This window comes from Balaenoptera borealis (genome assembly GCF_965194805.1).
Source record: "Balaenoptera borealis genome assembly, chromosome: 2".
NCBI lineage: Eukaryota > Metazoa > Chordata > Mammalia > Artiodactyla > Balaenopteridae > Balaenoptera > Balaenoptera borealis.
The window spans coordinates 155,925,261-155,939,673 of record NC_138867.1 but is presented as its reverse complement, the minus strand read 5'-3'; the positions used below and the strand labels follow the sequence as shown (position 1 = coordinate 155,939,673).

The 14,413-nt window shown below is 31.9% G+C and overlaps 1 protein-coding gene across 8 annotated transcripts in view; it reads right to left on the bottom strand.

The window, feature by feature from the left end:
- Positions 1 to 14,413, bottom strand: part of RANBP17 (RAN binding protein 17) — a 315,779-nt gene that overhangs the window by 266,758 nt on the left and 34,608 nt on the right. For all 8 annotated transcript variants that reach the window (XR_014241506.1, XM_082380852.1, XM_082380855.1 and 5 more), the window contains 5 exons: positions 13,018 to 13,091; positions 10,674 to 10,793; positions 8,737 to 8,883; positions 8,032 to 8,204; positions 5,805 to 5,998 (listed from right to left, as the gene is read on the bottom strand). Coding sequence is in view for 7 of the 8 variants with exons in the window: in XM_082380852.1 (XP_082236978.1) it covers positions 5,805 to 5,998; positions 8,032 to 8,204; positions 8,737 to 8,883; positions 10,674 to 10,793; positions 13,018 to 13,091 (708 nt within the window). In the remaining variant the exon portion in view is untranslated. The remainder of the gene's footprint in view (positions 1 to 5,804; positions 5,999 to 8,031; positions 8,205 to 8,736; positions 8,884 to 10,673; positions 10,794 to 13,017; positions 13,092 to 14,413) is intronic.

Below are 14,413 nucleotides of genomic sequence, written 5' to 3'. Positions count from 1 at the left end.
AATGAACAAACCAAAAAAAAAGAAAGAAAATCAGTGAAACTAAAAGTTGATTTCTTGAAAAGATTAACAAAGTTGATAAATATCTAGTTAGTCTATCAGGGGAAAAAAGAAAAAGGGCAAAAATTATCAAATGGATGAAGGGGGGTCAAAAGGTACAAACTTCCAGTTATAAAATAAACGTCATGGAGATGTAATGTACAGCATGGTGACTATAGTTAATAATGCTGTATTGCATTATTTGAAAGTTGCTAAGATAGTAGATCTCAAAAGTCCTCATCACAAGAAAAAAAATGTTTAACTATGTATAGTGATGGATGTTAACTAGACTTTTTGTGGTGATCATTTCCTAATATATACAAATACCAAATTATTGTTGTACATCTGAAAATAATATTATGTGGCAAGTATACTTCAATTTTTAAAATAGGAAGAATAAAAGAAAAGACATCACTTCAGATCCTACAGACATTAAAAGAATAATAATGAAATATTAGAAATAACTTTATTCCAGTAAATTTAAAAATAGGACCAATTCCTTGAAAGACACAAATGACTAAATTTGACCCCAGGTGAAAGAGAACATTTGAATAGTCCTATACCAATTAACAAAATTTCATTCATAACAATAAACCCTGCAGGCCCACTGGCTTCACTGATGAATCCTATCAAACTCTTAAGAAAGAAATAATACCAATACAACACAAACTCTTTCAGAGTGTAAAGAAGGAGGAAGAAACACTTCTTGACTCATTTTATGAGGCCAGTATTATCCTGTTACCAAAACCAAAGTCATCACAAAAAAAGAAAACTACAGAAAAATATCCTTCATGAACATCAATGTAAAATAAAACTTCTGCAAACTGACTCTAACACTATATAAAGGAACAGTATCGTAACCAAGCAGGATTTATCCTAGGAATGGAAAGCTGGTTTAACAGAAAAATCAACCAATATAATTCATTATATTAGTAAAATAAAAAAGAAAACAAAGGTCATTTGAGTAGGTACATAAAAAAGCATTCAAAGAAATCAATGCCCCACTCATTATAAATAGCCTGAGAAACAGAAGGGAACTTCATCAAATGTATTACCAATGGTAAAAGGCTCAATGCTTTCTATGTACAAACAGAAACAAGGCCAGAATATCCATTCTTATCGCTTTTGTTCAACATTGTACTAAAGGTCCTACCAGTGGAATAAGGAAAGAAAAAGAAATAAAAGGCATGAAGACAAGACATAAAACTGTATTTTAGGTGACATGATCATATAAAACAATCCTAAAGAATCTACAAAAAAAGCTATTAGAACTAATCAGTAAATTTAGCAAAATCACAGGACACAAAGACAAAAATCAATTCTGGTCTTATATAAAATAGCAAAGAGTAATCAAAATTTACAACAGCACCAAACTATATAGGAATAAATTTTGTGAAAGAGTTTTAATACCTATGAACTGAAAACAATAAAACATTGCAAAGAAAACTTTAAAACACCTACATAAGTGGAGCAATATATCATGTCCATCAACTGGATATTAAGATGGACCATACTGATATATAGATTGAGGCAACCTCAATCAAAACTCTAATGAGTTTTTTTTTTTAAAGAAACTGACAAGTTGCTGCTAAAATTAATACAGAAAAGCAAAAGATGTAGAACACAAAACTATTTTGAGAAAGAAGAACAAGACTGAAAGACTTAAATTACCTGATTTCAAGACTTATAAAGTTATAGTAACCAAGACAGTATAACATTGGCATAAGGATAGACATTTAGATCAATGGTACAGAATAGAGTCTAGTAACAGACCTTAGCCTTTTACGGTCAACCGATTTTTGACAAAGGTACATGATAATTCAATAGGAAAAAAGATAGTCTTTTCAGCAAACAGTGCTAGAACAACTTGGTAACTGTACATGTTGGGGAGGGGACCTTATCCTTACCTCACATCATTCACAAAAATTAACCCAAAGTGGATCACAGACTTAAACATAATAGCTAAAACTATTAAACTTCTAGAAGAAAAATATAGAACATATTCGTGACTTCAGTTACAGAAGATTTCTTAAATATAAAAAGCATAAGCCATGAAGAAAAAATTGAAAAGGCAGATCATCAAAATTTAAAACTCTGCCCTTTGAAAGACAGTTGAAAAGACAAACAACAGACAGGAAGAAAATATCTGCAACATGTATGTGAAAAAGGGACTGTATACAGAATATATAAAACACTTACAATTTCAATAATAAGACTATGTACAAAAGAACAAACAACCCAATATAAAAATGGGCAAAAAATGTGAACAGACATTTCACAAAGGAAGATATAAGAATGGCCAAAAAAGCACAACTTCATTAATTATCAAGGAAATTCAAAGTATAACCACAATGTGATACTACTACTAGATACCCAGTAGAATGGCTAAAGTTAACAAGACAATATCAAATGATGATGAAGATGTGGATCATTCTTAATGGGAATGAAAAATGGTACACTTTGTAAAATAGCGTAGTAGTATCTTATAATATTATACACACATTTCTCATATGACCCAGCAAACTGTCACAGGTATTTACCCAAGAGAAATGACAATTTAAGTACATACAGAGATTTGTCTGCAAATATTCACAACATCATTATTCATAACAGGTAAAAACTGCAAGTATAACTCAAATGTCCATTAAGTGGTAAACAGCTAGACAAACTAAAGAAAAAGCCATACTATGGAATACTACATAGCAATAAAAAGGAACAAAATATTTATATATACAGTATGTTTGACTCTCAAAAACATTATCCTAAGCAAACAAAGTCAAACACAAAAGACTAGTTATTGTATGATTTCATTTACACAGAAACCCAAAAGAGATGAACCATAGTGACAAAAACCAGTGGTTACCTGGATAAAGAGTTAGGAAAATGGATCAAAGGGCATGAGAAAATTATTTATAAGGTTCTCTGTCTTGAATGTGGTGGTAGTTACATGGCTATGTATCTACTAAATTCAAACTGTACACTCAAAAAAAAGAAAAAAGATATTTGCAACTCAACACAGACAAGGGGCTCATATAAAGGGTTCTTAAAAGTCAATAAGAAAAAAAAAATCAATGAGAAAAAAAGAACCAATAAACCCAACAACAAAAAAATAAGCCAAAAAAATGAGTAATTCTTTTACATAAAAAGAAGACCAAATAGCTCTTAAATAAACAATGCTTAACCTCACTGATATGAGAATGTTAAATTATACTGAGAAATCATTTTTCACCTATAGGATTGCCAAAAATTCAAAAGCTTGGTAATACTGTCCTGTGAAGGCAATAACATGGAACTCTCATAGACTGCTGGTGGACAAGTAAATTGGTGCAGTCCTTACAGAGAGTAATTTGGAAATATTTATAAAAATTACAAACACATTAACCCTTCTACCCAACAGTAATTCTGCTTCTGGAAATGTATCCTACAGATATACTTGCATAAATATAAAATGACAAGTACAAGGTTAATCTGTACAGCATTACTTTTAATAGCAGAAGATGGCAAACAACTCAAATGACTCTCAACAATGGAGAGAATAGTTAAATAAATTATGATACATTCAAAAAATAAATATTATTCATCTATAAAAATTAAGTATTCTTTGTATACTGATTTGAGAATAGCTATAAAATACATTGTTAAATGAGAAAAAGCAAGGAGTAGAATGTGAGTGTGGTATGCCACATTCCATGTAAATAAAAGGGGATAAGAACTTATATATTCCTAATTGTACATGCATACAGAAAATTTGGAAAGATGCAAAACCAATAAGAATCGTTATTTGTTAGAGTGAAGAATAGTAGGACAGATTATAGGACTGGAACAGAACACATTTTAATTTCTCTTTTCTGGACAACGTAAATATAATACCTCTTCAAAAGATTGGGTGAATTAATTAAAATAAAATTTGATATGAAAACTAAGAGAACAGACACATTAAAGTTACATGTAAAAACAGGTCACAAACTTGAGGACAATATTTACAATTCAAACAACTAAAGGATTAGTGTTAAAATATTATAAAGAGCTCCATTAGTAAAAAAAAAAAAAGAACAAAATAATCCAAATGGCGAGGAGGAAATGAACAAAAGTCATGAACATATATATCACTGATGATGAAAGAACATAAACATAAACACTAAACTTCATTAATAATCATGAGAGTGAAAAGTAAAATATGCATGAGGTATATTACCTCAACTAGCCTGACAAAAAGTCTAACATTATGAGCCATTGGTGAGGATCTAGATCAGAGTGGTTGGGATATAAAGTAGTACAATCACTTTGTAAAATATAGTTTGGCATTGTCTACTGAAGCTGACTATGTAATTAATATATATAACAATCTTTACAGCAGCATTCATTGCATTAGCAGAAAACAGAAAACACAAATACCCATTGACAAGAAAATTCATCAATAAATTGCAGTGTATTCAAACAACAGAACTGCAGCAGTACAAATGAAGGAACTATAGCTACAGCATCAACACAAACTCTCACGAAGGCAACATTGAGAAAAAATAATGAAGCAAGTTGTAAAAGAATAAATAATTTGATTCTATTTGTATAAAGTTCAAAAATATGCAAAACCATGCATTATTTTCAGAGTACATACATATGCAGTAAAACTGTGAAGAAGAGGCATCAATTAACAAACAAACATCAAGAATTTTTTGCTGGTAGGAAAAAGGGAACAGCAAAGATATTGGTATTGACCTGTTCTTTAAGCTGCTATGTGACGGTGTTTGTTACTGCTAGTTACTATGTCTCAAAACATATAAATACCCTTTTGTGCTAAAGAAAGAAATCAGTCATGACAACAAGATGCTACCAAGCAAAATGTTAGTTCTCCTCCATCTAACTTATAAATAATGAGATACTAATAAAAGAGAACATTTCAAGAAGGTTAACTATTCCTCTACCCGCCGCTGAGCAGTATTGTGTGACTCAGAAAACAAACAAAAACCAAAAAAACAGATAATGAATAAAAGGTATTTTTAGAAGACAGTACGTAAATGTATAGGATAATTTTTAAAGAAATTTTTTAAAAGAGTTTAAATGGAAAATCACTCAAAGTTTGACTATCATCCCTTACCACTCACTTTCCAAACAAATATGAAAGAAAAAAACATCCTGGAACTGTAATTAAACTGCCTCCTATTAGAAATGTATATAGCCAGTTCCATTCTCATAAGTTATCCCACTTAAAATCTGAAAAGTGTATTTAATTCCCTATGTTCCTGAAAATCCTTTCGTATTAAGGAAATATACAGAAATAGATAAATTCTCCTACAGTAAAGAATGAAAAATAAAGAGGAAATTGAGAAATTAAAATATAATAATAAAATAAAGCCATGGTGAAGGCAAGTGAACAAATGCAAAACCACAATGAGGTCTTCAGTAAATTTTTACTGGCTAAAACTGGGCTCTGAATTTGCAGTCAGATATAGCAAAGAAGGAAACATGATTAGTTAAAGGATAGTTATAAGTTAATAAACTCTACTCAAAGATCATTATCAGCTTTTTTTGATACTGAAGCCAGAGAGAAATATTCCCTGTGAATCTTATAAAGAACTAAAACCATCAAGCCACCAAAATACCCAGAAGGTTAATAAAATTAATGGATTATTAGAGGAATAGAATTGGGGGAAATAAACAAAAATACGTTGCAGTAAAATTATTAAATAAATTGATTAATGAAGCTACTTAAAATTCAACATACTACCATATTATTATATTATTTATATGGTCATATAAAATTTACTGACCTTCCTGAATTGCCATGTCCACAGTTATTCCAGAAGCTGAATGCAGAAGCTTTTGGTAATTCTGTGCATTTTGATCAAACAACTGTACAAGAAGAGTGCATGTCTTCTCATATTCACATCTGCTAACAGTGCACAACTGCTCCAACTGCTGAAACACAGTGGCGGTATCATCCAGTGGATCATCTAAATTATCTCTGCAAATATATAAGAAAAGGATTGCAGATGACATTAGAATGAGATGTACTTTTATTCACCACAAATAAGCTTTATTTATGTTAAATAAAAATTCTATCATGGATAAAGAAATAAAAGACATAGACTGGAAGGTAAGAAATAAAATGTCTATATTTGAAAATGTGAACCACAAGAAAGCTACTAGTACTAACAGCTGAGTGTATTTCCAAGGTGCTAGCAATACAGGTCAATGTATAGAATTCATTACTATATACTAACATGAATTGGAAATTTAAATTTAAAAAACAGTATCTCCAAAGGCACCAGAAAACATAAAACACTAATTAAATCTTAAATATATGTAAGATCTAAAGACTGAATAATACAAAACAGTGATGAAAGGAATCACAGAAGAACTAAATAAATTAAAAGATAAACATGCTCATTGGCTAAAAGACTCAATATTGCTGAGATGTCAATTCTTCCTCCAAATTAATCTACAAATTCAATGCAATTCTAGTCAAAATTCCAGCAGGACTTTTTTTTGTAGATACTGACAAGATGATTCTAACATTTATACAGAAAAGCAAAGGAAGTAAAAGAGCCAAAACAAAAGAGCCCTTTAAAAAGGGAAAACCAAGATGAAAATTCACACTACCTGATTTCAAAGCTTATTATAAGGCTACAGTACTCAAGGCAGGGGCTACTGGCAGAAGGAGAAACACATAGACTAATGAGAATAGAGTCCAAAAATAGAACCATACATATGTGGTCAATTAATTTTTGAAAACAGAGTAAAGACAATTCAATGGAGAAAGGACAGTCTTTTCCACAAATGGTGTTGGGGATAACTGGTCTTCCCTATGCAAAAAAGAAAAAAAGGAAAGAAAAAGAACATTGAGTCTAAACCTCATATCATATAAAAATTAACTCAAAATGGATTATGGACCTAAATTTAAATTATAAAACTTCTAGAAGAAAAAAATAAAGGATAAATTGGACTTCATTAAACTTTAAAACTCCTGCTCTTTGAAACACTCTGTTAAGGAAATGAAGAGGCAAGCAAAGGACTGGGAAAAAATATTTGCAAAACACATATGATAAAAAGACTTGTGACCAGAATATACAGACCTCTCTAATCTCAATATAAGAAAATAAACAACCCAATAAAAAAATGGGAACATATTTGACAGGCATTTTACCAAAGAGTATATACAAATGGTAAATAAGCACATAAAAAGATCCTCAACATTGTTAGTTATTAAGGGAATGCAATTTGAAACCACAATGAGGCACCACACCTATTAGAATGACTAAAATTTTTTAAAACTGACAATATCAAGTGCTGGTGAGGATGCAGAGCAATTGGATTTTTCATACACTGCTGGTGGGAACATGAAATGATACAGCCACTTTGGAAAACAGTTTGGCAATTTCTTATAAAGTAAAATATACACTTACCAGGCAACCCAGAAATCTCACACCTAGGAATTTATCCAAGAGAAATAAAAACTTAAATTCATACAAAAATCTGTATAGGAACACTTACAGCTATTTTACTCATAAAGGCAAAAACAGAAAGAACCCAAATGTCCACCAATAGGTGAGTGGACTAATAACTGTGATATATCCATAAAATGGTATACTATTCAGCAATAAAAAGTAAAGAACTACTGACACAAAATGGAAGAATCTCAAATGCATTATGCTAAGTGACAGAAGCCAGACTAAAGGGCTACATACTGTATGATTTCATTTATGTAATAACATCCAAAAAAGACAAAAATTTTAGGGAACAAAACATCAATAATTGCCAGATGCTGAGGATGGGGAAAGGTCTGACTACAAAGGAACCTAAAAAAACTTTTTGGGGTGATGGAATTATTTTATATCTTGATTGTGTTGTTAAACACAACGGCATACACTTGTCAGAGCTCAGAGAACTGTATACTAAAAAAGGTGAATTTTACCATAGGTAAATTATACCTCCATTTAAAAAAAATTCCAAGATGCAGAAGATGAAAATACAACAAAAACATTTAGTTTTCAATACCTCACAACTATGGCAACAGATTCCAACCGAGAAGTGATAAAGGCCTTCGTGATTTCTGGTGCATAAGTGTCTAATAAGTGGGGTTCAGTTGATTTCACAAAAGGAACTGATGCTACCATCCTTTGCCAGAGAGTTAATAAATAATGAACACTGTTGGGAGCAAATTCCCAATGCTACAAAAAAATAAAGCAAACGTTATTTAAAATGACATTATGTCTTCCTAGAATAAGAAATGCAGAGGCAAAATTAGTAAACATACAGTTCAAAATAAACTCTTATTCCGATTATAACCAATGAACATTTAAAATAGCAAATTCTGTTAAATGTTTGTGAACTTCCTTCTAATCTTTCCAGGAATATTTTTTCACAGAGTTGATATCATGTGGAAAATATGGTTTTAAAACTTTCCCCCAAACTTATAAAAAGAATTTTTCCAAAAACTAATCTGTAAAACTTTATTTCATTTCTCCACATAGATTTTGCTACAGCGTCTCAATTCGGTCTTTAATTATTAGATATTTAGATGGCCTCTAAATTTTTATTATTATAAAATTTGTTACAAAGAAGTTTTTTACCTAAAATCTTGCAATGAACATTTTTAGCAAAGTGCTCTAATAAATGTTTTTAAAAATCCCTACCAAATCTTACCAAGAAAGGGTTTTAAAACTATCTACAGTTTAACATCAACTATATATTTTTATTTACCTGTAGGCTAGTAATGGTAAAATTAGCAATCAATCTGATAACTTCAGGATACTCCTTCACCATAACTAATTCTCCCAGCTGGTAATTTGTCTTTAAACGAGCCAAAAATCGACAAAATTCATGATAATTACCTGGATTGGACAAACCCTAAATTATGAGACAAAAAGAAAGGCTTTTTAAAAATCTTAAAAACAAAAAACCAAATGATTCCTACTCGACTTAATGTTGTCCTAAATGATTAATAATAAGGAATCCGAACTAGAGGCTTTGGAGGAAGCTTTGACCATGATGACTAAATCATAACGTTTGGGAACCATTATATTAGCCCAAAAAAATTTGCATGAGAGACAGAAAAGAGAGGAGAAAAGGGTGGGGAGAGAGAGAGAGAGAGAGTGTATCTTGTGACTTAAACAGAAGTCAACACAAGACCTGAAAAATATTTAAGATGGAAAGTAAGAATTGGCTCTTGAAATCCTGGAAAAGAGCAATACCACTAGACTTACATTAAATGTGTACCCACAAACAACAGAAACATCTTTTAATTCAACAAATATTTATTGAGTACCTAGAGGCATTATGTCCTCAAGCAACTCCTTGTCTCTTAAGACACTCAAATAAACTGCTGCAATGTAGAGCAGAAAGTTTAAAAAAAGTACTACAAGACACAGAGGTAACTTTGTGGGGAGGACAGGTTAAAAGGAAAGACCAAGAAAGGCGCCCCCAGTGAGCTCCTTGAAGATAGGACATGTGTGTTATTATCTTTATAGTTTGAGAACTCTGCACTATAGCTGGCATGAAACAGAATTCAAGTATCTTTCAGTATCTGTTTAATACTGAAAGAGTTTGTAAAAAATTTCAACCCATGAAAAAATATCACATAGTTTCTAATTATTAAGGACTAATTTAAAAATATATTTTGTATTCATGGGTCTTTTAATACATACTTATAATTCTAAAAATATATATAATATTCAAATTAACTTTTAGAGCCATAAAACATCGACATGAGGATATTGGAAAATCAATTAAGAGAATTATCTGATATTAGCATATTATCTTCCACATACTGACTGATGATAGTGAGCTGAACAACTAAAAATTTTAAAGTATCGATATATTGGTAAAAATCCCATTTATCAGCAAAACACAAAAATTTCAGATATGCCAACAGTGAAAAGATAAAACGAATGCACAACACATAAAATACCTCTTAATGTGCAAAAACGACTGTTCTTTAAAGAGTAAGAATGTTTTCTTTAGGTATAGATATTATATGTCCCCCCTAAGTTATTAATAACCAAGAGACTTAGATAAACCTCCTTAAATCATCATTTAACCTTTTACAATTTGTACTTTCATTACAGATATTTTAAACCAAAACCAAAAGTGAAACAAATTTTATCTAGGCATCCAAAATCACTAATTTATAATGGCTGTGCAATTCTCTGAAATGAACACAGCCACTGAAGATTTGCAGTTAGAGAGTAGATTTAAAAATCTACAAACTTTTATTGTCCACAAGAGGGCAAAAAAGATATTATTTCATAATTTAAAACCACTTATTCCAATATTAACATCCAGATTTATACTGTCTTCTAGTTTAGAAGGTAGATATGACTCTGAATTAATTACTTCAGTAATTTAAGACGTGCAAGCAAAGTACAATGGTAAAAAGCAGAAGCATAATAAGATATACAACCTCTATTCATATTTACCTAAAAGAACAGGAAAAATAAAAAGAACAACACAGCAGTCAGTCAGGAAAACATTCACTTTTAAAAACTTCCCATTTATACTACAAATGAGATCCAAGAAAGTAGAATATGATACTTATTTTCTTCCAGAATCGTAATAAAGTCATAAGTTTATTATGCACCTTTCAGCAGAAAAACTGTATTTAAATATGGTAAGTATTAATTAAATTATTTCAAAAATACCTGAGGGTTTTCAAGTATCCTTTTTACTCCCTTGATTAAATTACCAAGGTACTTGGCACGTTCAGGACTGCTAAATAAGGACCTTCTTGTAGAAGCAAACTGAACTAAACATGAAAGTGCCTAAAAACAGGAACAACAAAATTCATTTCAACTTTAAAATTAATGTAAGGCCACATGTAAGGAACACTACTCTTTACATTTAAATTTTTAAAAATTTTAATGATAAAATAGTGTTATAGAATCCAAAAACAATGAAAGCTAAACATCATCAATAATTACCACCACCCATAACCCGTCAATCCCACCACTAGAATTCCTATTTCTGTGTAAAATTCCTCTAATATTTTTGTATATATTAAATACACCAGAGCAGAGCCGGGACCTGCATACACTCAAAGGCTCCCAATTGCTTTTGATGCCTAATCTGTTTGTAAACCAACGAACCAGGTGTTTCATCAAAAAGAAAATATGGTTTTGTTGTAGAATACATTTGGAAACTACTGTACAATATGCACTGCGCTATCCTACAAGTGGGAAAAATCCTTTAACTTTACTTAATCCAGCATGTCCCAAATTTATCTGGTGATAAAACATCTTGCCCACACCATTTATTAATATCTTGAGGAACAATTTGGAAAATGCTACTGAAAAAGTTAGATACAGTATAAAAATTCCTGCAAAGTGTCTGTGGCCTAGTTATCTTTCTGAAGTTAATACTTAATCAGCCAATTTCACTTCTTGGGTTCTTAATTCTACTACTGGAACCCACTGAAGCCTGTTTGTTCATTAACTGAGAGGCCCAAAACTGGCAACTTTTAGGCCAAACTGGCCCACATATGTAAACTTGCCCACTTTAAAAAAAAAAAAAAAAAAAAAGAATTATCTGTCAATATTTAAATATTCCAGTTAGGAGATTTCACACAAAATGTCTGGCTCTCTTGGCAAGGGTGAGAATAGGGACAAAAATCAGAGGATAGCCTTTTTAGATGTTACTCAGTTGGCCACAGTCCTTAATGTTAAAAACAAAAAACAAGCAAACAACCCAAAAAACAAAACTCCCTTCTGATGTGTAGAAGGTTCAGGAACCATTAGCGTAATAAAAATATCCAGGGGTTTGGGGTCAAAACCACCTGCGTTTGAATCTCAACTCCAAAATTTAGTTCACTGCCCTGAAGAAAGTCACTTAGGCCATTCTGGATCTGTTTCCTTGTCTACATAGGGAAGATAACAATAGTTACCTTGCAGGGCCACTGTGAGGATGAAGTGAGATAAGCATCATAGGATAGGGCATGCCCAATAAATGTCAGTTACATTCTCTTAAAGCAGTTGCTTTCCACTCTACTTTTTAAGCACCAGTAGCTTGTTTGTTTTATCCCAAAACATAACTGTACATGAAACCATGGTTTTTAAATAACTAAAGACAAGACTCTTCTGGTTAAAAGACAGAAGGCTGAAGTTCTGTGGCACCACCTGGAAACATGAGTGTCCTGTGAAACCCAGTTTAAAAACCACCACCTTAAAACCCTCGATTTGAGAGCAAACATGTTTTCTAAGAAAGGGAGGGAGTATTTTTGTGAACCTATTCCTCCCTTCTAGGTGATAACATATCTAAACAAACATACTGCTGATATGTACTTTAAATGTGGAACATCTTTTTTTCAGGAAATGACAATATAAGAATTCCCCAACTTCACTTCTACAAGCTTAGATATTAAACTAACAACTTTCTTTTTTTTTTCAATCTTGCCTGGTCTCTGTTTTAGATTCCACAAAGATGGGATACAGAGTCTCAAAGTTCCATACTATAACCAAAGAGTTTCAAGAATCTTTTAGCACACAACAGAATTTGATTCAAAAAGTAAATGAACAACTGGAGTGATGAGCACAAAATCAAGTGAGCAGATCCCCTTTGTTTCTCATTTGGAGACATCTGATGGGGGGCCACACGGCAAGCCTGACATGCAGCCAAGCAAAGTGGAGAAAGAGTTAGAGAGGTTAAGAAAAGGGAAGGTAACAGGTGGGGTGGCAAACTACTGGACTGAGGCCCAGAAGAAGAGCTGGGGACTGAGTAGGAAAAAAGATACGTAGAGGTTGATAGGTTGTCTTGGCTACAGGCAGGAACTAAATCACCAGTTATGGGTTTTGGGCTCACCAGTGAAATGACGGGAACTATGGACTATAAATAGAAACTGAAAAATAGCTTACATAATACAAATCCCAGATGATGTAAGAATCTCTTATAAGAGGTAAACCTAATCAAGAATATAAATAAAGTAAATATGTACCACCCTTATATAAATATCACAGGTACTTTTTAATGAAATAATGAATGAGTTTTACTTACTAACTGAGATAGGAGTGGTGGAAGTGAATGATACAAATTAAAGAAAAGATCCAATGTTTCTGGTTCCAGGAAAACTGGAAAAAAAAAAAAAATTCTAACACCATTACTTTCAATTCAGTGATCTTCACATAGTAAGACATTATCATACAAACCAAAAACTCCAAGACCTCTGCATGTGGCCAATCTTTCTTTGCAGTTAGGCTTAATTCCTTTTTAATTCCTAGCTATTTTCCTTTGAAATATGAAATAATACAAAGATAGAAATTAATTAGCTAAGATGTTCCTTATTTCCATGTAGCACCTACAGTTCTTACCTAGAGAACCTTCTCATTATTTTCATTTACATTAAGGTAATAAAAACATTTAAAAATTCAAATAGTATCAAAAAGTAAATAGTACTAAAAAGTATATAGTAAAAAACAGCTGTACCCTACTCCATTCCAACTGCCTTTCAACTCTTAGCTATATTTAAATACATGTTTCCAAATTACATGCTGTATTACATGTCTTTGACTGTTTTATTTTAGGTCTCAAATGACCTTGTTACGGTACACTCTCCCCTCTACTCCCACCACTCTTTCTACAATCCATCCTCTCTCAAAAATCTATCCACTGTTGTAACAATTTGGAATTAAATCAATTCTAAGTGTTTACCTTATTATGACTATGTAAATAATGTTAACAGCTAAGCCAAGTATACTATATCACATTTCCAACACTCCCTGGATTTAATCACAGCATCTTTTCTGTGCTTAGTTGTGTAGATCGATATCTGTCACTAATTCTTTCCAAATGCTCTGACAGATTTGCAAAATGTTCTTCATGCCATTTTCCACCTGGTCAATAGCATCAAATAACGTATCACTTCCATCTTCCCACCCCTTCCTCCTGAAGCCTTCTTCAACTTAGACTGGCTGTTCCAAAATGTGTTACATAATTATCTCCTTTTAATGTCTGCTGATAGTCATCTTGTGTTAAAGCTTTCCTGAACTCCATATCCTCTATTTTCTTGCTTGTATGTCAAGTAGCTTCATAAGAGCAAGTACATAAGGGATAAATTTCAGAACGATTTACATGTCTGAAAATATCTTTATTCTTTTATACTTGGTAATTTCAGTCTAGTTTGAAAATTATTTTCACTCAGCGAAGTCTGAGGATATTACTCCATTGTTCTCTAGCTTCCAGTACTACTGTTGAGAAATCTAATACCATTCTTGATCCCAGTGCTTTGTAGGTGACTTTCCTTCTGGTAGATTTTAGGTTCTCTTTGTCCTTGTTATTCTGAAATGTCATGATTATGAAGCTTAGTGTATTTTTTTTCATTATGTTGGGTACTTATGGGATCTTTCAATCTGAAAATTTATGTGTCTCATTGCTGAGAATTTTTTTTGGTATT